Genomic DNA, 22,640 nt, shown 5'->3' with positions numbered 1-22,640 from the left:
GCAGACTGTTGTGACATACATACTGTCAGCAGAAAAAAATGAAAGCACATTTCAGAAAACATTAATTTTAAGAATTTTAAGATTAGCGTTTCTTTATTCTTTTACTGAAAGAACGTCACGATCCAGACTGTAAACAAATTTTTCATTCGTATAATATTCTGACAAAAATCATGTTCAGCCAGCAGTTGCAGCACAGAGACTTTTAAGGTTATTGAGATTTCACATTGGTGGATAAGCGCAGTTATAGACAATTCAGAAGATATTTCAAAACACAAATGGAGTACTTCCAGGCTACATACCTGAGGGAAGGCAGTACTTCCAGGCTACAGACCTGAGGAAGGGAGTACTTCCAGGCTACAGACCTGAGGGTAGGCAGTACTTCCAGGCTACAGACCTGAGGAAAGGAGTACTTCCAGGCTACAGACCTGAGGAAGGCAGTACTTCCAGGCTACAGACCGGAGGAAGGGAGTACTTCCAGGCTACAGACCGGAGGAAGGCAGTACTTCCAGGCTAAGACCCGAGGAAGGCAGTACTTCAGCTAAAGACCTGAGGAAGGGAGTACTTCCAGGCTACAGACCTGAGGAAGGCAGTACTTCCAGGCTACAGACCGGAGGAAGGGAGTACTTCCAGGCTACAGACCGGAGGAAGGCAGTACTTCCAGGCTAAAGACCTGAGGGAAGGCAGTACTTCCAGGCTAAAGACCTGAGGAAGGGAGTACTTCCAGGCTACAAACTTGAGGAAGGCAGACTTCCAGGCTACAAACAAGAGGAAGGGAAGTACTTCCAGGCTACAGACCTGAGGAAAGGCAGTACTTCCAGGCTACAGACCTGAGGAAGGGAGTACTTCCAGGCTACAGACCTGAGGAAGGCAGTACTTCCAGGCTACAGACTTGAGGAAGGCAGACTTCCAGGCTACAGACCTGAGGAAGGGAAGTACTTCCAGGCTACAGACCTGAGGAAAGGCAGTACTTCCAGGTTACAGACCTGAGGAAGGGAGTACTTCCAGGCTACAGACCTGAGGAAGGCAGTACTTCCAGGCTACAGACCTGAGGGAAGGCAGTACTTGGCAGTACTTCGAGGCTACAGACCTGAGGAAGGGAGTACTTCCAGGTCATAAACCTGAAGAAGAGAGTACTTCCAGGATACAGACCTGAGGAAAGGAGTACTTCCAGGCTACAGACCTGAGGAAGGGAGTACTTACAGGCTACAAACTTGAGAAAGGGAGTACTTTCAGGCTACAGACTTGAGGGAGTACTTCCAGGCTACAGACTTGAGGAAGGCAGTACTTCCAGGCTACAGACTTGAGGAAGGGAGTACGTCCATGCTTACAGACCTGAGGAAGGGAGTACTTCCAGGCTACAGACCCGAGGAAGGGAGTACGTCCAGGCTTCAGACTTGAGGAAGGGAGTACTTCAAGCAAATGTAAATTTAAATAACACGACAGAAAAAGATATATGAGACATTAGGGGCGGTGTTTTCAGTTCCGTCACATGGTATTTATTGCGTGTTGCGATCCACTACGCCCAGTTTATGAATACAGATTTGTAGGGAATCGATCGGTGGATGAAAAGCTCTTCTTAAAACTTCAAGCAAATATACTGACTATGCTAACACGCGGATATATTTCAGGAATTTTACTCCAGATTACAGTGATTTAATGGCGTTTTGCACCGGAAAAGGCCGTGTACGGTTTCCACAAATACGCATGAAAACCTGCATTAATGAAGCTTTCAAATAAGGTATTCGTTATAAATCGGTGTTGTTTTTTTAAATTTCTGTATTATCCTGTTGTGGTTTTTATTTATAAAAAGAAAACCCATAAAAGTAAAAAATATCATTAGTGACGGATTTAGTAAGATTTTACATATTTTATAAAGTAACACCTCGTCGTTAAAATGTATACAGCTTTTGGTGGCTGCTGACACCTGTATCAAAATGTATACTAAGTTTGAGAGATCTGCCAGTTCTGAAGACCATCCTTACAACAACACTGACAATAGTTCCATGCTTTCCAGAAAAACAATTATTTTCACAACATGTATATATGCATTGCTACAAGGTATGCCTTAAAACCATTTTAATGTAAATTCGGCGACTAAAAGCAACATAAACTGAAGTTTACGGTTTAATCAAAACAATCCAGTGTACGAATATAAATATACAAATCTATGGTCATGTGAACAAAAGATGACATAATGTCACATTAACTGCAGCGGTGATATTTAGCTAGTGATTGTTCCTTATCATCGTATCTTACCATAGTATTGTCCTAGAGAACACGTAGTTAATAACGTACAAAAGTGGAAACCCACAGGTTGCCCAAAATGACAAAAGAAAATAAATAAAAATAAAATGTAGCAGACTCGATTTGACTAAGCTAGTCCCAGGTAGGTCTTACAATTTATCAATTTGTATGTTTATGAAAATGGTCCGTATATGAACCTGCAGTGATGATATTAATAACTGCCTTTCTGAAACGGCAATCTGTAGCAAGTCCTCAGATAACAGATTTGATCAACTTAAAAATTATAAGATCTAACTAAATTTTAATTATAATCTCCAGTGAAAAATTGGCGAGGATAAAAATGTACCTCTTTCGTCCTCACATTATTCCCAAATATTTGATTTATGTTAGATTTATACCGGTATTTACAGCCAAATGTTTGCAGTCTTTAGGGGGTATAGCCCCAACAAGCATTTTATATAAAGGATTCGTTATTCTAGGCCATATACTTTTTGTGCTATGGGCATCACAAACAAAAAGTCCACTATTCTGGCTATTTCAAGGACTGTAACTCTGTAATTAGCGCTAAAATCTCAACAAGAATGATAAGTTACTTTTTGAGCTAGGCGCGTCACAAGGTGCAAATGTGCATTTTTGACTATTTCAGGGGCCATAGCTCTGGAAATATGGGGCGGAGCCAAATGGAACAAGCAATTTCGATGAATTGGTATCCCCCACCGAATGGGTTTGTGTTGAGGAATGGCAAATGAATATAAATTATCCGGCAAAACGTGATGGATGTTACTAAGAAGCAAATAATTTCATTACATTTGTACTTCAGTGTTTATATATTTTCTGGTCCTTTGGGATTATGGAGTCCATTCGATACATGTGTATTACAGTTCCGCTTAAGCCGGTGCTAGGGGGCGTGAGAGGTATTGCATGTTTCATTACCTCTCATGAACAGACTCAATCAAACCGAGTTTGCTATTATTCTGCTTGGTTGCATTCTATCTTTTTATAGATTTTATTAAAAGAACCGAAGTCCTTTAGACAGCATAATCAAGTTAGAAATCTGGAACGTGGGGGTGGGGGTTACAACTTTACATGTTGATAAATATTCCTGGAAAGTTTGAAAATTGAAAAAGGAATGAAGGGTGGTGGGGTGACTTGGTGAAGTAGCGAGGTGGGTGAGGGTACAACTTTGCATGTTGATAAATATTAATGGAAGGTTTAAGATTAAAAAACACACGAAAAAAAAAACGAAACTAAATCATGTGTGTGTGTGTGTGCGTGTGTGTGTGTGTGTGTGTGTGTGTGTGTGTGTGTGTGTGTGGTGGGGTGTGTGTGAGGGGGGGGGGGGGGAGGGGTGTAACCTGGGCAGTGGGGGTGGCCTACTTCACATATGGATAATAAATGTTCATGGAAACTAGATGTGTGTCCATAGGGCACAGGTGCCCCCCCCCACTCCTGCCACAGTAACATGGTTTAATGACTCAGGTTAAACAATTTTTAAGATGTTTGCAACACAAACTTTTAAGAATCTTGTGTGTATTTTTCACTTAGCTAGCCATAACTCTGGCCTAGCTGAGTAAAATCCTAAAGAGAACACCTCATAGGCTATAAAACAATCCTCTATTTTTTTATGATTCTAGGTCAAGTATATTTTAACATACATGTTTCACAAACTTTTTTTAGTAAGTCTGGACAAGAAGTCTGGTCTTGTGTAGTGAAATAATGACTGTAGGTAAAATATTTTTGGAGCTACGCGCGACAAAACATTAAAATAACATTTTTTCCTAGGTCAGGGGCCATAACTCCTACAATACTGAATGAATCCGGACGTGAAACACCAGGTGCACAACTGCACATGCTAACCAACATTCCTGTCAACTTTGGTGACTCTAGGTCAAATACTTTTGGAGCTACGCGCGACACAACATTAAAATGACCAATTTTTAACTAAGTCAGGGGTCATAACTCCTACATGACTGAATGAATCCGGACGCGAAACCCCAGGTGCACAACTGCACATGCTGACCAACATTCCTGTAAACTTTGGTGACTCTAGGTCAAATACTTTTGGAGCTACGCGCGACACAACATTAAAATGACCAATTTTTAACTAAGTCAGGGGCCATAATTCCTACAATACTGAATGAATCACGACGCGAAACCACAGGTGCACAACTGCACATGCTGACCAACATTCCTGTAAACTTTGGTGATTCTAGGTCAAATACTTTTGGAGCTACGCGCGACACAACATTAAAATGACCAATTTTTAACTAAGTCAGGGGCCATAATTCCTACAATACTGAATGAATCCGGACGTGAAACCCCAGGTGCACAACTGCACATGCTGACCAACATTCCTGTAAACTTTGGTGACTCTAGGTCAAATACGTTTGGAGCTACGCGCGACACAACATTAAAATGACCAATTTTTAACTAAGTCAGGGGCCATAATTCCTACAATACTGAATGAATCCGGACGTGAAACCCCAGGTACACAACTGCACATGCTGACCAACATTCCTGTAAACTTTGGTGACTCTAGGTCAAATACTTTTGGAGCTACGCGCGACAGAACATTAAAATGACAATTTTTTTTACTAAGTCAGGGGCAATAACTCCTACATGACTGAATGAATCCGGACGCCAGGTACACAACTACACATTCTGACCAACAATCCTGTAAAGTTTTGTGACTCTACGTCAAATACTTTTGGAGCTAGACGCGACACAACACTAAATGACCAATATTTACAAAGTCAGGGGCCATAACTCCTACACGACTGAATGAATCCAGACGCAAAACCATTAAGGGTCGTCTACTCCATAAGCCAAATTTGAAGATACTGCGTCAAGTGGTCTCAAGTAATTGAGCACAAACTTTTTTCAAATTTCAGGTCTCTATGATAGTAACCTTTGACCTACTGATCCAAAAAAACAACAGGGGTCATCTACTTCATGAGCAAAATCATGTTACCAAGTTTGAAGGTTCTGAGTCAAGTGGTTTTCAAGTTACAGTGCAGAAATAGTTCAATGTTCATTTCCCCGTGACCTTGACCTTTGACCTTTGACCTATTGGTCCCGAAAACAAAAGGGGTCGTGTACTTCATAAGCCCACTCATAGTTTCAAGTTTGAAGCTTTCAGGTCAAGTTATTTTCAAGTTATTAAGCGGAAACCGTTTTCAAGGTTCAGACCAACCATCCCTGTGACCTTAACCTCTGACACTCAAACCAACAGGGGCCATTAACTTTATAAGCCCAGTGATAATATCAAGTTTGAAGGTTCTGGGTCAAGTGGTTCTTAAAGTACTGAGCGGGAGCCTTTTCAATGTTCAGGTCCATGTGGTATTGCCCTTTGATCCCAAAATATATACGGTCATCTACTTTAAAGCCCAATCATGCTACCAAGTTTGAATATTCTGGGTCAAGTGGTTTTCAAGTTATTGGGCGGAAACTGTTCGCTCTATCGACAAACGGAAGGACCGACCGACGCGACCGACAGGTCCAAATCAATATATACCTGCTTATTTGAGGGTGGGGGTTGGGATGGAGGGCATAATGATAACGCTTGCTTTTCAGAAGAAACAGAACAAAACAAGTAAAAATTAAATGATTATGTACAACACTTTCCACGGCCCTTTGCGCTAATTTTAGCGGAACTCTAAAAGCCAGAAATAATAACAGCATTAAGTTAAAAATAAACGGGGCGACCTTTTGATTTGATTATATTGTGCTTATTAAACTGACCAAAAATATGACATCTAGATAGATGTAGGTAAAGAGGTTCGGTTCTTTACCCATTCCATACGCTTTTAAACGAAACAGAGATATTTGAATTAATTAGCTATGGTCACGATATGGACATTTCTGTGAAAATTTTAGTATCTTAGAAGAACATTTTAAAGTGTTTTCTTTCAGTTGTCATAGCAACAACAATTCTGCATGGAATTTCAAGGAACCTGAAAGGGGGGCCATTCAAGAAATATTCCTGTTAAGTTTGGTTGAAATTGGCTTTGCGGTTTATGAGACATTCTTTTAAGAAATTCCTGACGACGAACGAACAGACGACACGATCCTAAAAGATCGCCCCGAAAAAACACCATTAAGAAACACAAGATAAAAGAAAAGATAAGTTTGAGTTGGATAGGGGAGGGCAGTAAGTTCCAAATATAGCCCTAGATGCACAAATTCAACATTCCTATAGTTTCATGACTCTATGCGTGTGACAATAATATTCAGGCCCTTTATAAATGCATACTTGCGACTAGGTCAAGGGCTGTAACTTGTCTTGCGAAGTAAAATCCCAAACAAAACCGCTGGTGCACAACTTCACATGCTGAATAATATTCTTGTATGGTTTCATGACCCTAGGTCAAATACTTTTTGAGATAAATGCAAAACAAACTTTTAAGCCCTTTATGCACATTTTTACTAATTCAAATGTCGTAACTCTGGTCAGGTGGAGAGTAATCACAAACTAAACATAGGTGTACAACTTCACATGCTGAATATTATTCCTACAAGGTTTCACAACTCTACATCACATACTCTTTTTAAATAAATGCGGCATACTTAATGCACATTTTTGATTAATTCAAGAGTAACAGTTCTTGTCTGCCAGAGTACATCCAAACCAAACCTCAGGTACACAACTTCATATGCTGAATAACAATCTTAAAATGTTTCATGACTCTTAAGATCAAATACTTTTTGAGATACGTGCAGCACAAACTTAAACTAAGTCTGGATCCCGTACAGAACTCCGAGTGCATAACTTAACATACAGATTAGCAATTCTTTGAAGTTTGATGGCTCTTGGTCAAATTCTTTTTGAGGTGCGCACGACACTTTTAGACAGACGGGCATCTGGACGTACGGACAGAGGTACGGACATGGGAAAAAACAAAACAATGTAAGAAATCATGATAAAAGTTATTAGAATAAAACTATTGATCTGTTTAACATAAAATTATATAGTAAACCTTTCCCTAAAGATCGTGATGCCTTATCATACATATAAATGCTTATATTTAATACATAATGCTTAAGAGTATGTGACAACGTTGCCAATGACAAATGTTTTGTATTGTATAATATTATGATGCACATTATGTTTGTAATGTTTACTTTGTTTGTAATGTTCTTTGCCAAAGTCATGTGAAAAATGATGTGCAATAAAATAATTTGTTGTTGTTGTTGTTGTTGTTAAAATGGTTTCAAACATGGCTGAGACAAATGAGGAGGACCACGACCTCCTCCAGACCTTGCTTCTGGTCACCTAGGAGAAGAAGTTGTATTTTTGTTTGCTCAAACGGATCCTAAAAAGGGACAAGTGTCCCAATTTTAGTTACTCTGCGAGAAGCCCTTACAATAATGATACAGACCAAGTTTGATTATGATCTATCAAGCTGCTCATGAGAAAAAATGTTTAAAGGTTTTTTTTCTATTTTCAGCTGTAAAGAATCCTAAAAGGGGTCTAGTGCCCCCATTTGGATAAATTTGGGAGAGGACCTTGTAATGGTGCTACAGACTGACCAAGTTTGCTGAAGATCAATCAATCAGTTCATAAGACAAGAGACCCAAATAAGCCTAAGTCGCTCACCTGAGGAGGACCGCGACCTTTAGACTTTGCTCTTTAGCAGTTATGGTGAACAGCCATTAAGCAGTTCATTACAAGATACTTTAGTTTTTTTCTATTTTTTTGCTACGGCAGCCCCTAATAGGGGCCAAGTGCCTCCATCGAAAAAGATTTGGGAGAGGAATATATTATGATGAAAAGTTTGATGAAGACCCATCAAGTGGTTCAAGAGAAGAAAGCGTTCATTTTTTGTAGTTTTAGCTCTGTCAGCCCCTAAATGTGTCTGAGTTCCCCCCCCCCCCCCCCAACCCCCACCCATCCCAGCTGAGATAACTGGGAGAGGCTCTTATATTAATGCTAGAGACCAACTTTGATGGAGATCCATCAAGCAGTTCATAATAGGAAGTTGTTTAATTTGTTCTATTTTAGCTCTAGCAGTCCCTAAGCGGGGCCAAGTGCCCCTACTTTAATAAATTTAGGAGAGGATTTTTAACGATGATATTAACCAAGTATGATGACGATCTTACAAGCGGTTCATGAAAAGGAAAGTCGTTTATCGTTCCTTTACCACTGTTAGCTCTAGTGGCCCCTAAAAGGGGAACAAGTGCCCCCACCCATTCTCCGCCCCCGCCACCCTACGACCCCGCACGTTAAACAAAACTAGGTGAGAATCTTACAGCAATGCTACAGACAAAGTTAGATAAAGATTTATTAAGCACTTTATGAGAAGGAGTGCTTCAGATGTATTTCTATTTTGAACTTTACCGGCCCCATAAAGGGGACAAGCGCCCTATTTGAACAAATTTTGGAGAGGACCTTACAATGATGCTACTGACTTAGTTTGATGAAGGAGGACCTTACAAAAATGCTACTGGCTAAGTTTGATGATGATCCATTTAGCGGTACATGATAAGAAGTTGTTTGAACGTATTTCTACCTTAAGCACTAGTGGCGTTTAAAAGGAGCCAGGTGCCCCCAATTGAACTAATTTTGGAAAGGACCTTAATAATGATGCTACAGACCAGGTTTGGTGAAGATACAAAAACGTTTCATGAAAAGAAGTCGTTTAAGGCGACCCCTAAAATGAGTCTGAGAGAGGACCTTGTAATAATGCTTTAGACCAGGTTTGGTGAAGATCCATAAAGCGTTTTAAGAGATGATATCATTAAAAAGTATTTCTTTTTTAGCTCTAGTGGCCCTAAAAAGGGACCGACGTAAGAAATTTGAATGAATTTGGGACAAGGCCTTAAGATAATTCTACAGACTAAGTTTGATGGAGATCCATCAAACGTTTCACGAGAAGAACTTGGTGCTGTAGACCAAATTTTGTGAAGATCCAAGAAGGGGTTCATGAGAAGAAATCGTTTCAATGCTTTTTTTCTATTTCAGCTCTAGCGGCCACTAAAAGGGGCAAAGCTGAACCATTTGAACAAGAATTTGTTACAGAGTTACCAACGTCCCCCGCCTAAGGACATTTTTAAACAAAACATACTGCATGCCAATACAACATCTTGGCATGAACAAAAAATAACAAAGAGTGCCAGAATGTCACAATATACACCCGTCATGTAGATGTTACAGTAAAACATATTCTCTCTAAATGTGGTAGACAGTAAGCCAAAACAATGACATATCCAATTCTAACAACCAGGTTAAAAAGTTTCAAGAATAAGCTATTTAAAGTAGCAACAAAGGGGAGTAAGTTTTATTTTTCTAACTTAGACATTAAAAAAAAACTTTAAATTTGGACATCCTAGCGGATGGGGCCCCTGCTGTCACCTCCCCACTCTAAGGTAGATCTAACTGCAATCAAAATGTACATGTTTTACATCTTGTGCCGAATACGCCTTCCATGTCGTCAGTATGGACGACACAGCCACGTTCAGTTTGATCGTTTTACTTTGACCCATGGCAAATGACTGAAAATCAAATATAGATAAATTTAATTCAAATATCTCTATCTGGCTTTAAGATGTTGGCATCATTATCAAAATGACGTATCATAGTGTGACAATGTATTAATGTCATAATGTATACATAAAAGCATACAATTAATTCATAGTATAGCTACTGCGCCCCTCTTGTAATTCATAGTATAGGCTTCAAGTATGAAACCTAAATATTTTAAAATGACTGTGAACAATGAAGAAACATGAAATGTTAGTCTATATATTGATAAAAATGACTTTTGTCCACTGTCGGATCCTGAAAAGTCGTGAAAATAACATTTTTCATAAATTCCGACCGCTCGTACTTACGCATTTTTATTTTTGTGAACCACCGACTCGGACGTATGACAAAACCTTCGCCGACGGCCGGGTTTTGCCGGTCTAAGTTTTTTGAAACTGCATACGACGGTGACCGATCTGTTAAAGTGGGTATATCGTACAGGTATGACGAAAATACGAGACATTTTAACAGTAATTTATCAATTTACAACGAGAAAATTAAGGGGCGGTAGGCAAATACGTGTTTTTTAGTGAATATTTCCTGAATGTAAGAAAAAATACAAATGATATGAAAATTTCGATACATCCCCATAAAAGCGCGTTCATTGTAGATCATCCTCGGCCAGTTCCCAATAACAAAGCTTTAAAAATAAAAAATTGCCAAGGAAAACATTACCTTGACTGGTGAAAACCACCGCAATAAGCAACCTGCTCGCACGTAATTATGCAACAACGCTTGAGACTCGGTGATATACGTCATATGAAACAGTTTTTAGCTACTGGCACGTACATTATGTATATTTTTAAGTGTTTTAGTAATTCTAGTAGTACAGGAGTGATCTCAAGTGATAAAAATATTAGAGTAGTCTAAAATAATGCAACATAGTGTCTAAAATTAGGGCCTACACAATAAAACAACATGACAATAACATCTTAACATTAGTTCGCATGCTTAATATTTGCAGAAATAAGATTATTCATTTGATTTTAAATTTCTGCCTGAAATCATGGATCCTATAAAGTATTCAACGTTCAAATTTTTTTAACACGTCCGCTTCCCCCCCCCCCCCCAAATGGACGTATGAATATGATTTTCAAACAATAGGGGACTAATAGCGTTATATCTTTACCTCTAAAGAGGACCATGACCTTTGGTTTACGGTTCTAGGTCTTGCACTTGACGTGTTTTTTCAGTTACGGTGAAAACCGTTGAAAGCATGATGTATAGAGCAGCCACTAAGTGTGACCTTGAACTTGGCTAGAGTCTGTAACGCAACTGTTGTCTTGTAATTATTATTTCAATATCCGACAATATATGACAAAATTATCGACCGGACCGGCATCCCCTTCCCCAACACACAATGTACAGACGCATACCGGCATCCCCTTCCCCAACACACAATGTACAGACGCATACCGGCTAACATTATAATTATGTCCCTCATTTATAATGACGGGCGTGTAAATACTGTTTACTCTTACGCGATTTAAATAAACTTTGTAACAAACCTCTTTAAACGACATGTTACCTCTGCAGTACGTAACTTTTGGCAACCCTAAATAGGGATTACGTAACCAGATATGTTATATATCGTAGGGTGAAAGTTTCAACTAAGCTGACTCAAATGGTTTTATCAAACTCCATGAGCAAAGCGGCAAGGGAGATCACTGCGTTGGAGTTTGTGGTTTTATGTGATCACAATCATGTAATCCCGCCGAAAAATGTTTAGAATGCATCACAGATAAAAGAAACGAAACCGAAACGAAAACGTTAACGAATTGAATTCCTAGTTGCATTGCCGAAATTTGGTTCGAAAAAAAGTTGTGTTTTTTTCTACAATTTCTACACGTTCAAGTTTTCCTTGCGAAAATACATAAAAAATTCATGCAGGATCCTCACGCAACTCCACAACATGTTTCTCTCCAAATTCGTCTCCCTTCTTACAAATAACTTACCAATTTCACTTTCCGACGGTCACGTCGGGGCCTTTTGTATGTTAAACACCAAAGCAATAGCATGTCATATTAAGGTCATTTCACACGTACTTTCTGTTATATACATGTATACACGTTGCAATATTTATTATTACACATTTTCACCAGCTTCGTAGCAGATATGTTTAAAGTACCCGATTCCGAAAAGGCGAAAACGGCTTGGTAACAAATAAACATATTTCAAGTTTGCTAAAAGGTAATGTTTCAGAGCTCGTTCCGAATCATACGACAGGAAAAATGGGAAGAATTGCATGCATATTCACTTGTTACATAGTGTTTGAACTGAATTATTAGTTATTTCGTTAAAACATCTTTTCTATGGACAATTCTAAAATAATCTAAAGTTAATGAAAAATGATGCATTGAATGAAAAAAGGTACGCGAAAACAACATTCTGAACGACTAGATATTATTATTTTCTAGTTTATAGCTACTTTGCGGCTATATTCTAAAGGCAAAATTGTTTGAAATTTATGAAAAGTTATTTGAATATTCATCAATCTAAAGTCAACTCAATTTTAAACATCAGTTTTATATCTTATTCCTACAATTTACAGAAGCAGATTCTTTGTGGAAAAGAAAACAAACGCTAAAATTACCCTATTATGGTCCTTGTAACACGCGGACGGTCAAAAACTAACCAAAACAATTATTAGAAATCGCCATAGTTAAAATTACGTTTTAGACATACATGCCTCGTTACCGCCTTAACAGTTACCCTTGTGCCAGATATTCCCATCTTTACCCGCAACCAGTGAAATATTCTTATATTCTTACATACCAGACGGGGATTTCCGGTATTTTTACTGGTGCTGGAAAAATCCATCTCATATGACTCGTGCAGTAAATGACGTCTTACGAGATTTATATAGTAATTTAAAGAGGAATAAAAATCCAGTACCTTGACAGTTCCTTTTTGTTCCTCGATTAAAAAAAAAACAAAAACGTTATTTTATCATAAATTCATAACGTTACGCTGCAACTGATAAAACAAAACCGGAGCTAAACATTGTCATTTGTCTTGACTGTGACTCAATGCAGACTTGGAGCGCCGGTATAAATTACAGACTCCGATACATGCCGGATTAACTAAATTTGAACCAAAATATCATAAATGTATATATTTTGTAACCATGGTGATACTAACCTTAACCTTTAGACAGTCTTTTATGCATGTTGTACACTAAATGCATGCGGACATGCAAAAATATGCATATTTTTGCCGTGCGCTACAATTGACAATCACTTTCGGGCATGCGCAGAAGACCGCTCCAAGTCTGCAATGAGTTACATCATTTGTCTTTGTAACGCCATGACGTCTTTCATGTTTACGGACATTGGTTTCCCGCACTTTGTTTAAATACGCTGGCCTGCTATAAGATATAGTTCTTAAAAAAAAAGCCGTTCGATTGATTTTATTATTATTATTATTTCTTGAATATGGTATGCAAGAAAAAGATTCTATCACTGGTGGGAATATTCGGCTCTCGGGTAACTATTTACGCGATAACTCGGCTAGAGCCTCGTTACCGCCTAAACAGTTACCCTCGAGACCGGAAATTCCATCTGCACCTACAACCAGTAAAAGAATCTTATATTCCCTAGTCCAACTCGTAGCGAAATTATCACTCTCTCTGTCCGTCAGGGGAGGTAACTAGAGTTACAGACTGGGGATATTATTGCAATTCAAAGATAGATCTATTATATTAAAAATCGCTCTTATACTATGATGTCATAATATGGTGTCAAATTATGACGTCAATGTGCGCACGTGTAGCTAGGGGAAAATAATAGTGATCTCCTGACCTGGATAACCTTTTCATGCCTACCTAGCGGGAAAAGTATACATCAACCTCCGCGCAGGAATATTGTCATACAATCATTTACTGTACCGATAAGGGGAAGTAACACTGTGTTGGAGTTTGAGTATACATTTGTCCGAGCACGCGCCAGGAATAGATATTCCTGTGTTTCCCTATGGGAAAACCTTGTCTCTAAAATAGTGTGCACTCCGGTGACGTCACATTGTACTTGCACAATTATGACTTCATAAACTATAAAAATAATGCCAGGAAATACCTAAATCTATTCATCATCTCGATTTATTTTGAACGTGATAGGCAAGAAAAATGAACAAACAGCTTTTTTCCCAACCCTCGGGACGCTCGGTTTTTCATTCAACACGGTCCCTCGGGTAGGGAAAAATCTGTTTTACACAGGCAGGCATGTAAGATCCTTATAGTCTTACACAGGCATGCATGTAAGATCCTTAGTCTTTCACCGCTAGGCAGACGAGAACACTTCATGTGCGGATCCAGAGGGGAGCCCCTGGAAAATCCTAAAAAAAGGAAAGAAGAGAAGGAAAGAAAATGTGTTTTTTTCCCGAAAAGGCAACATTAGGACCGCATTCAAAGTGTATGTGGCTGCTGCTATATACGACCCCGACGTAATTCATATTTATGTTAGTTATCTCAAAGAAACAAAGAATTTTACCTTTAAGAAAACTTAATTTAAATTAATTCAGGTTGTCTTTTTTTACCTAGAGGGGAAGGGGCCCAGGCCTGTGATTTGTTGAAAAAAATAGCTCGGTATTTTGGCAAAGGGGAATAAAAAACCTGATGTAAAGTCAATTTTTGGGGAAAACTGCATGATTTAAAAGAAATTTTCTGAGGGGAAGAGGCCTATTAACGGCCCCTTTTATAGAGAGAGAAAAGACCCTGATTATTATTACTCCCAAATTTAACAGGAGAGCTCATAAAACTGTGAAAATAAGAGGTATATTGTACATAAAACTGCAGTGGAAAATGTGTTCTTAAATGCTCCTAAAATGCCCCAGAATGCAGGAAATGAAGCGCTGAATTTCAAAACTTTCCGGGGGACATGCCCCCGGACCACCCAAGCTGGTCAGCTACTATTCTACTTCAGCCTGATCAACAAAACCTGTACTTGTACTTGTCAAACGGCTAACATCCACAAAACACAAATCAAGTTATCTAGTGCATAAAGACACACGTTTGCCCTAGTAAGGGGTCGGTGGGACCCCCAACCCCAACCCCTGAGAAAAATTATCTGTACATGTATATTAGTACGTTGTTTAATCAAATTCATGGTGGTCAGTCCGACTTTGGTTTTGTAATGGATTTAAACATATAGATCTAGATCTACGATGGATTATTGACACACATTTATACTCAATGAACAGATTTCAACTCGAGGTATATCTAGCGTCTAGATCTATCTTTAAAATTTTATTAATAACTTATACCAGTACGAGAGCGGACTCCCGGAAGGCTGGAAATAATACTGAACTTGAACTAGATCAGTGTAAGATAATGACAGACTACGAAACTTTCTCTGAAAATACACCGGTTCTAATATATACTATAAGAATCTTTCACTGGTTGAAAGTGCGGATGGGAATATCTGGCTCGAGGGTAACTGTTTAGGCGGTAACGAGGCTCAGCCGAGTTCCCTCAAAACAGTTACCCGAGAGCCAGATATTTCCACCCGTACTTTCAACCAGTGACAGATTTTTTTTCTTGCATGCCTTGTTCTTCAATTTGTAGAAGATATAAAGAAAAACGAAGGTTTTTCTTTAAGGCGCTATTTTGTTATAGTAACGTATGAATTTACGCATTCATTCATTAGAGAGGTCTATCAAGACCTTTCCATAATGTTGGCTTTCTAACTAGGAGAATTCAGACTAATCTACTTATTTTACAGCTTTAGATTTCACTTTCAAACGCAAATTACGGTGAGCCAGTCTAAAATGGTACAATGCGCTTGCGCACAAGTAAGTTTTAAAATCCTCTAAGACGAAATTTACTGTTCGTTTAAAATAAAGAAATATGGTTTAATACTATTGTTATAAATGTTAGAAACGGTTCAGTTATTAACAAAACAAATATAGAGATATATATTAACTATTCTTTGTTCGCAGTATTATATAAATATCATATGGCAGCGTATGTGACATTGATATTGTCAACCCGAGGGCAGAATGTCAACCGAGGCGAAAGCCGAGTGGTGACATTCTGTTTCGAGGGTTGACAATATCAATGTCGCACACGCTGTCATATGATATTTATTTTATTATGCCGAACAAAATTAAGCACATAAAAAGTTTTAAAAATGTTTTTAATTAATTTAAATCAACAGTTTCATCTTTAGCTCGGTAATTACCTGTGTACACACTGAATAGTGACGTCATTACAATATGACATTGTGTACAAGGGAGGCAATCATTTTGGCTAAAAAATTATAGCAGTTATTTGCCCTTATATGACATTCAAAATATCAGCGCGGTCACATGACTTGACAGTCACTTTCGCTTGGTCACGTGTCAAAAAGGTTGAAAATGTTTCTGATAGTCAAAATATCTCTTTTTCGGGTAATGGGATTTTACCATTGTAGACAAAAGTGAGGTATAATAATCAAAGATATGCATATGAATTGAATCACGTTAAAATGTATTTCGTTCAATTAAATGAACTTATTGTTTAACTGGCGGGTTCGTTTGCCCCATTCGGAAGATCTGCCGGAATAAGAAGAGTTCTTCTCACGGAACTTCTATGTCTTCCACCCGATAGTCGGAGATGTTAATCACGTGATCAAAACAAGGGGGCAATTCGACATATATACCTTACAAACTGAGTTATAAACTAGAACAAATAAAATGTTTGGAATTTCTTTTTCAAATAGCACATTAACAATAAAAATCTCGGAAAAAAAAAACATTTAAAAAAAGAATGATATATTTTTTTTTCACTTCCGACAGACGTCTGATCGTTAGAGATTTTCTTCTAAGCTTCTTGGAAGCTATTCTCTTGGGCCCAAACGAACGGGGCAGTTGACAAACAAGCCTGTCAGGTGAGGTTCTCGCATAAATGGTAAGATACTACTTTGACAGCTTTCACCAGGGCCAAGTTCAGTGTACAGTTATTGCAGTTGTAGTTTTTGAACATTTTTAAATGAAATTCAGTATTAACTAGGAAGTGCTTGGGCCCTAAAAGGTCACAATGACCTGCAGCAGGGAAACACGTCTATAGCACAACCTATCATATAACCAGAGACAATAATTAGATAACATTTGTTATCTATGTGGCTGATATAACTTTAAAAGGAGCAACACTGGACCTCTCCTAGGTTTCTTTTTTAAAAGAAGCCTACTTGTAAATTATAGCACGTGAGTCATCTTAGATGAGTTTTTCTAGCACCGGAAAAGCACGGGAAAATCCTGTCCGGCATGCAAAAAATGTGGATTATGTACTATCACTTACGATTTTATTGTCTGCGCCATGTGTTTTATCACTCTAATCTAACTGGCGTAACGAGACTTAAACTATGTACGATCTAAACTGAGATAGAAAACATGTAAAGCCTTGTGCGTCATTGCTTACGGAAATCGTTTGACAGGAGTAGATAGGCATTATACATGTGACGTTTTGGTGCCTATTGGTTCGATATCTCCAGGCTGCATTTATCTAATTAAATATATGACGTGTTTATCTATGTTATCACAACCGATGGCGAAAATATGCCATTATGCAGGGCAACGACTTATTTATCTTCGCACACATCTGTTCATAAAAAACATCTTCATTCGGCAGTTGTTATAACACGAAACACTTCGCTAGGCATGATAAATGTTTCATACTTAGGCGTGACTGGTGTATAAATATTCCAGACGCGGACGATATTTATATATAACTATGTATTCATACATATTTATATTGAATATCCAGTACATAAGAACATGTTGTATCAAAAATACGGATATATCAAGCATGCATGTACGAAACACTTAACCTATAACTGTACAGGAAAAGCTGGAGATCAATATGAACGCTGTACTTGATACGTGGCACGTTTCATCGTTACGATAAACTGCGCATGATTAAGATATTGACAACATAAATATACAATTTGAAACGGTTGGCCTAATCTCAATGTGATACGTTTTATACATACGTCATGTAAAATAATCTACATTGAGATAGGCATATCTCATCAGATACAGCGGAAAACAAAGACTTTGTACAGCACTACATGCACCTAATCACTGCTGATTTATTTATCTTACGACTTACGATTGCTTTAGTATCCAGCATTTTCTTTTTTTCAAGGGTGACATTAATTCCGCCGACGACGACTTCGACTTTTTCATCTTTCGCTGCTTCAATTTGGATTTCGTTCTTGGGAGATTTTGCCTTTGAGTCTATTTCCTCACGGAGATTTTCCACAAGATCGTCTTTTGTCTTTTTTAAAGAAACGTTGTGAGCAGTAATTAGTCCCTTTGATATGAGCATCTTTAAGCTTCTTCCTTTATGCCGTATAGACCTTTTCCAATCTTTCGCCGTCTCGCGCCCACTTACAGTTTGAAATTCATTCGGTGTCAACCAAGAGTCGGCGTAATGTATGCAAGCCCCTTTGCTACCTAAACAAAGTTTAGAAAGGTACAAATGAGCTTCATTATTACCACACTGAATTTCTATACATGTTTCACCGTCAATTTCTGTAGGACATATAAGCATCTCGTCAGAAGTCGCTGTTCCGTCCAGATGCTTCCCGAAACACCCGGAGGATTTTTGCTGCCTTTTTGATGTATTTTTGCTTGTTTTTCTTCCTCCTGTGTTAAGTTTTTCTTCCTGTTCAGTTTCCGCTGTCTCTTGTTTGTTATTTTTATTTTCCGGGACACTATCAGTTAATATACTTTTTTCCGTAACTTGCACCTTTTCTCTGGGGTCATTAACTTTACTACGTACGCTTTTCATCTTCAGCTTAGTATTTACATCCTTTCTGAACATTTTCTCTGTAACTTCACCATGGACGTTTCTATTTAATCCTGCAAAACGCAGTTTAACTTTGTTCTTATTTCGCCTTTTCGCCATTTCCGTAACTGCGTCTATACTTGATAAAATCCGATTATTGAATGTCACGCGGCTTCGATTTCACACCGCCGTAAAACTGAGTATCTATACACATGCAAACAAAGGACGTCCGCTTTTCCTCTTGCGATAACGGGTTGACTGATACGATATTTACATTCAAACTGTGATATTCTCACAACACATTAATCAAGGCATTCCCGAAAACTATTCCGCTGGTAATGATATAAACGCAAGTGGTGTAATATTATGTATATATCTCATTCATTTAGGAATTAACCATGTAAAAATCCAGCATAATAAAATGTTACAAATATTGAACTATTTTCTGCTTCTCAAGTCATGCCTATAATCGCTCAAAGCTAACAAGCAAACTGACGAGAACAATTGTATTGTACTATCGTTTTCTTTCAACTGACTTAAATATTGCTCACGCAATATTACAAATGTATAGGAGAAGCAGTATCGACATTAATATCCTATATGTGTATAAACCACACTAGAGCACGGAAGTGGAAATAATTATAATTACATGACATCACTTAACCAAGCAAACATTATGCCTGGGGTTACTTGAGATCAATAAAGCTTGTATATTTAAGAGATTGGCTGTCTACAACGAAAAATAATACCATATCTTTTGTTTAATAGGGGATACATGTTTTGCGCAGATCATATCAGCATTACAAAATATACATTGACACGCTTTCATGTTTTGCAATTATGTAACACGATTTAAGAAATCTGGCCGGTAAAAATATGTATAAATAAGATCTGGGTAACTGTTATCAGTTGCGGAATGACGGATGAAACATTATTTCACTCGGTTAGTTTAGATGATATACAAGTTTTCTCCTACTAAATTGATTTATTTATGTATATTTTAATTGTAACATACACGTACTTTTGAAAAGTACAACTGACCCGATTTAAAAACTACAACTCAGGGGAGAGAGAGGGAGAGAGACGTGATATCAAACAAAGACTATCAGATGTATTTTCATTGGGTTCGCTGACTTCTATAATCACTTGCCACTGGCAGATTTGGGTTCGAAATTTCACTTCGGGTGTAGAAATCCTGTATGTGAGGAAGCCATCAAGCCGATGGTTGTAACCAGGTGCCCACCCATGCTTGAAAATAATGTGCTGAGGGACACATGGGCCCGTATTCGTAAAGCTCTTATGGAGAAAACTTAGAAAAATCCTTATCTTTGTAAAATTTTCTGAACAACATAGCACAAAAGGAAAGTGTAGACTTTATAAGATTTACTGATAATCTTCATTACTATGCCAGACTGTATGTGACAATATTGTTATACTATGCCAGACTGTATGTGACAATATTGTTAGACATTCCAACTATCTCAAAGATTGTCCACAAAATGCTTTGGAACTTTTCCTTTAGTTAGTCCCTTAGAGAAAATTTTCCCTTCGGAGCTTTATGAATACCAGCCCCGGGCTAAACTCAACAAAAACAATCATTTGTTCAACTATGCATACGTTTAGGTAACAGACCTCTGCTAAAGTATAAACTTCGCTTTTCAGCGGTTTTTTTTGTATTCTTGAATTTTGTTGTGAAAATTGTATACAAATGTATTACATATTTTGCCTGTAAAACGAGAAGGAAAACAAAAACAAAAGAAAGAAACTAAAAAAAACACAACGAAAAAATATAGAAATACTAAATATAGAAATCTACTTCTTTCTCAGTATAAAATGTAAACAAACAAAAGAAAATAGTGCGTTTTATTCGACCTGGCGGGGCGGAGTTAATCTTTGGCTTATGCAAATAATGGTAATCTCAAAAAAACGAGCAAAATAGGTAGAGCTACTGTGGTAACAATGTAGGGGTTACATTCTACCAATTCAGTTCTTTCTTTATTTCATATTAACAATAGCATATTCAGACCTCATTTTCAGAACTTTAGAGCATTTCAATGAAATGAAAACCAGATATGGTCATTTAGTATGACATGTCTTCTTATCAAAAATAGAAACATATTGACATAATATTATGTTACATATAAGAAAAATAATCTGTTCTGAGAAACATCACCCTCTAAAACTGCTCCCATGAAAATAGCCGTTTAGCAATTACGCGTATGTAGACATTTTCTCAAAGAATAAAACTTATACCTGGAAATTCACAATGAAAATGATGTATTTAACAGAATTGCTTACAGAGTATGTTCCTAGTAGACAAGGTTTGAGATCGTCGTCGTTATGTTGTTCCATACAACAAGAGCAAAACATTAATGATAGAAGTTTCTGTACTATTAATATTGGTCCCAAAGTTCTGAGTGACATGCTTCAGTTCAGTTGCACTCTGCCGAGACTACAGTTGTATACAAGTCTATTGCTGCACTCTGGCGAGACTCGGGAGGGGATCCAACATATGTATTCCCAAATGGGCACCGCTTAAAATCATATGTTGTGCTTCCGGTAGTACATATGTGGTAAACATTTCACAGAAAAATACGTGAGATTTTTATTTGTGATTGAATATTGTGAAAATGACATTGTTTTGCCAAAGAATCGCGATGCAGTGCAACCGAGTATACATTACCTAGCATGTAAGTGCATTTACCTTACCTGTATTTGTAGAAATGACGGAGAAAAACGTATCCTCCGTGAAGCGGTATAACTGAAAAATAGCATCATTTTTATCAACTAGTGGAAATATGTTGTTTAGTTGACCTGCGCCTGCTTAATTTTGCCCTCGCAACCTTCCGTATGCTAAACCCCATCCAGAAGAAAAAATATTTGGCGATCACTTTGCTAGGAAAATATTTTTGGGCGAAAAACCGAATGGGATACATATGTTGTGCATGGGCTACATATGTGGTGCATTAGATTTTTAAGAACTCCACAGATCTTGAGCTTAAATTGTACCAGGATAAAGAAACGAACAGGAATTACGTGTCAAGTATATGTCACATCTGTCCAAAAATATATATACATTTGTATGAAAGGGATAACTTATAAACGAGCACAGCTTTAAGCTTATATTAGATGTTGTAGAACATTTCCACTTAGGAGTCAACGCATCTCTCCTAAATCCGAAGGCGTTTCTGTGTTGCTTATGTGTTGACCTGTGAATGTCGGAAATATGCATGTATAGTTTTGTGTGTAGTATATAATTTGCCGATACGGTCTGCGTAATTATATGTTCTTGAACCTAGTGTTCTTTTCATGTTTGCTTTACCTGTTCATGTGCGCCTCTATATATATCTTCGGTGGTATTTTGCATCGTTAACTGTGGAAATTGTCTGTCCGTGAACTGAGTTATAGAGCAAAATATCTGTCTCGGGCAACGGACTCAAAAATAAAATGTAATAAATACTTTACGGTCAGGGTGTTTCAGGAGGTATTTTGGTTTGCCCGATACAGAACTACTGGCCCAGCCTCTCCACTACATGTACATATGGTATTGTGGACCTGGCACTTACTTCTGTAAAACTACGTTGTTACATGTATACCGCAACTCCACATTCTAGGCCTATCATAGTTTGTGGAAATATAGGAGGGAGGATATACTGCAAGGTACTCGGTCATATAATCAGAACATAGCTCCGTCTGGTATGTAACTTAATCAAATAAATGGCCCAGGACATATTTCATAATTTAATGACCATGCTGAGTTATAATCACACAGTTTTTGACCGAGTGCCTTGCAATATATCCTCCCTTCTATATTGCCACAAGCTATATAGGTCTAGCTTGCGAAGTTACTGCGTAGTTCAACACAAGTAAGTGCCAGTTCCCCAATATCTTATGTATTGGAGCGGCAGGGCCAATAGTTCTGTATCGGGCAAACCAAAATTACCTCCTGAATTGAAATCCCAGACCCAAAAGTATTTATTACATTTTATTTTCGGGTCCGTTGCCCGAGACACAGATATTTGGCTCTATTACTCAGTTCACGTACATGGTTCAAAGACGGACAATTTCCACGGTTAACGATGCAAAATACCGCCGAAGATATACATAGAG

At 38.0% G+C, this 22,640-nt stretch overlaps 1 protein-coding gene across 1 annotated transcript in view; it reads right to left on the bottom strand.

The window, feature by feature from the left end:
* Positions 1–19,136, bottom strand: part of LOC123563981 (uncharacterized) — a 99,968-nt gene extending 80,832 nt beyond the window's left edge. The window contains exon 1 of the mRNA XM_045357217.2: positions 17,850–19,136. Within this exon, the coding sequence (XP_045213152.2) occupies positions 17,850–18,650 (801 nt within the window). The 5' untranslated portion in view covers positions 18,651–19,136. The remainder of the gene's footprint in view (positions 1–17,849) is intronic.
* Positions 19,137–22,640: the final 3,504 nt, after the last annotated feature.

The sequence above is a fragment of the Mercenaria mercenaria genome, chromosome 2 (assembly GCF_021730395.1).
Source record: "Mercenaria mercenaria strain notata chromosome 2, MADL_Memer_1, whole genome shotgun sequence".
NCBI lineage: Eukaryota > Metazoa > Mollusca > Bivalvia > Venerida > Veneridae > Mercenaria > Mercenaria mercenaria.
Note: the sequence above shows the minus strand (reverse complement) of the source record. Positions and strands in the feature narration are given on the sequence as shown.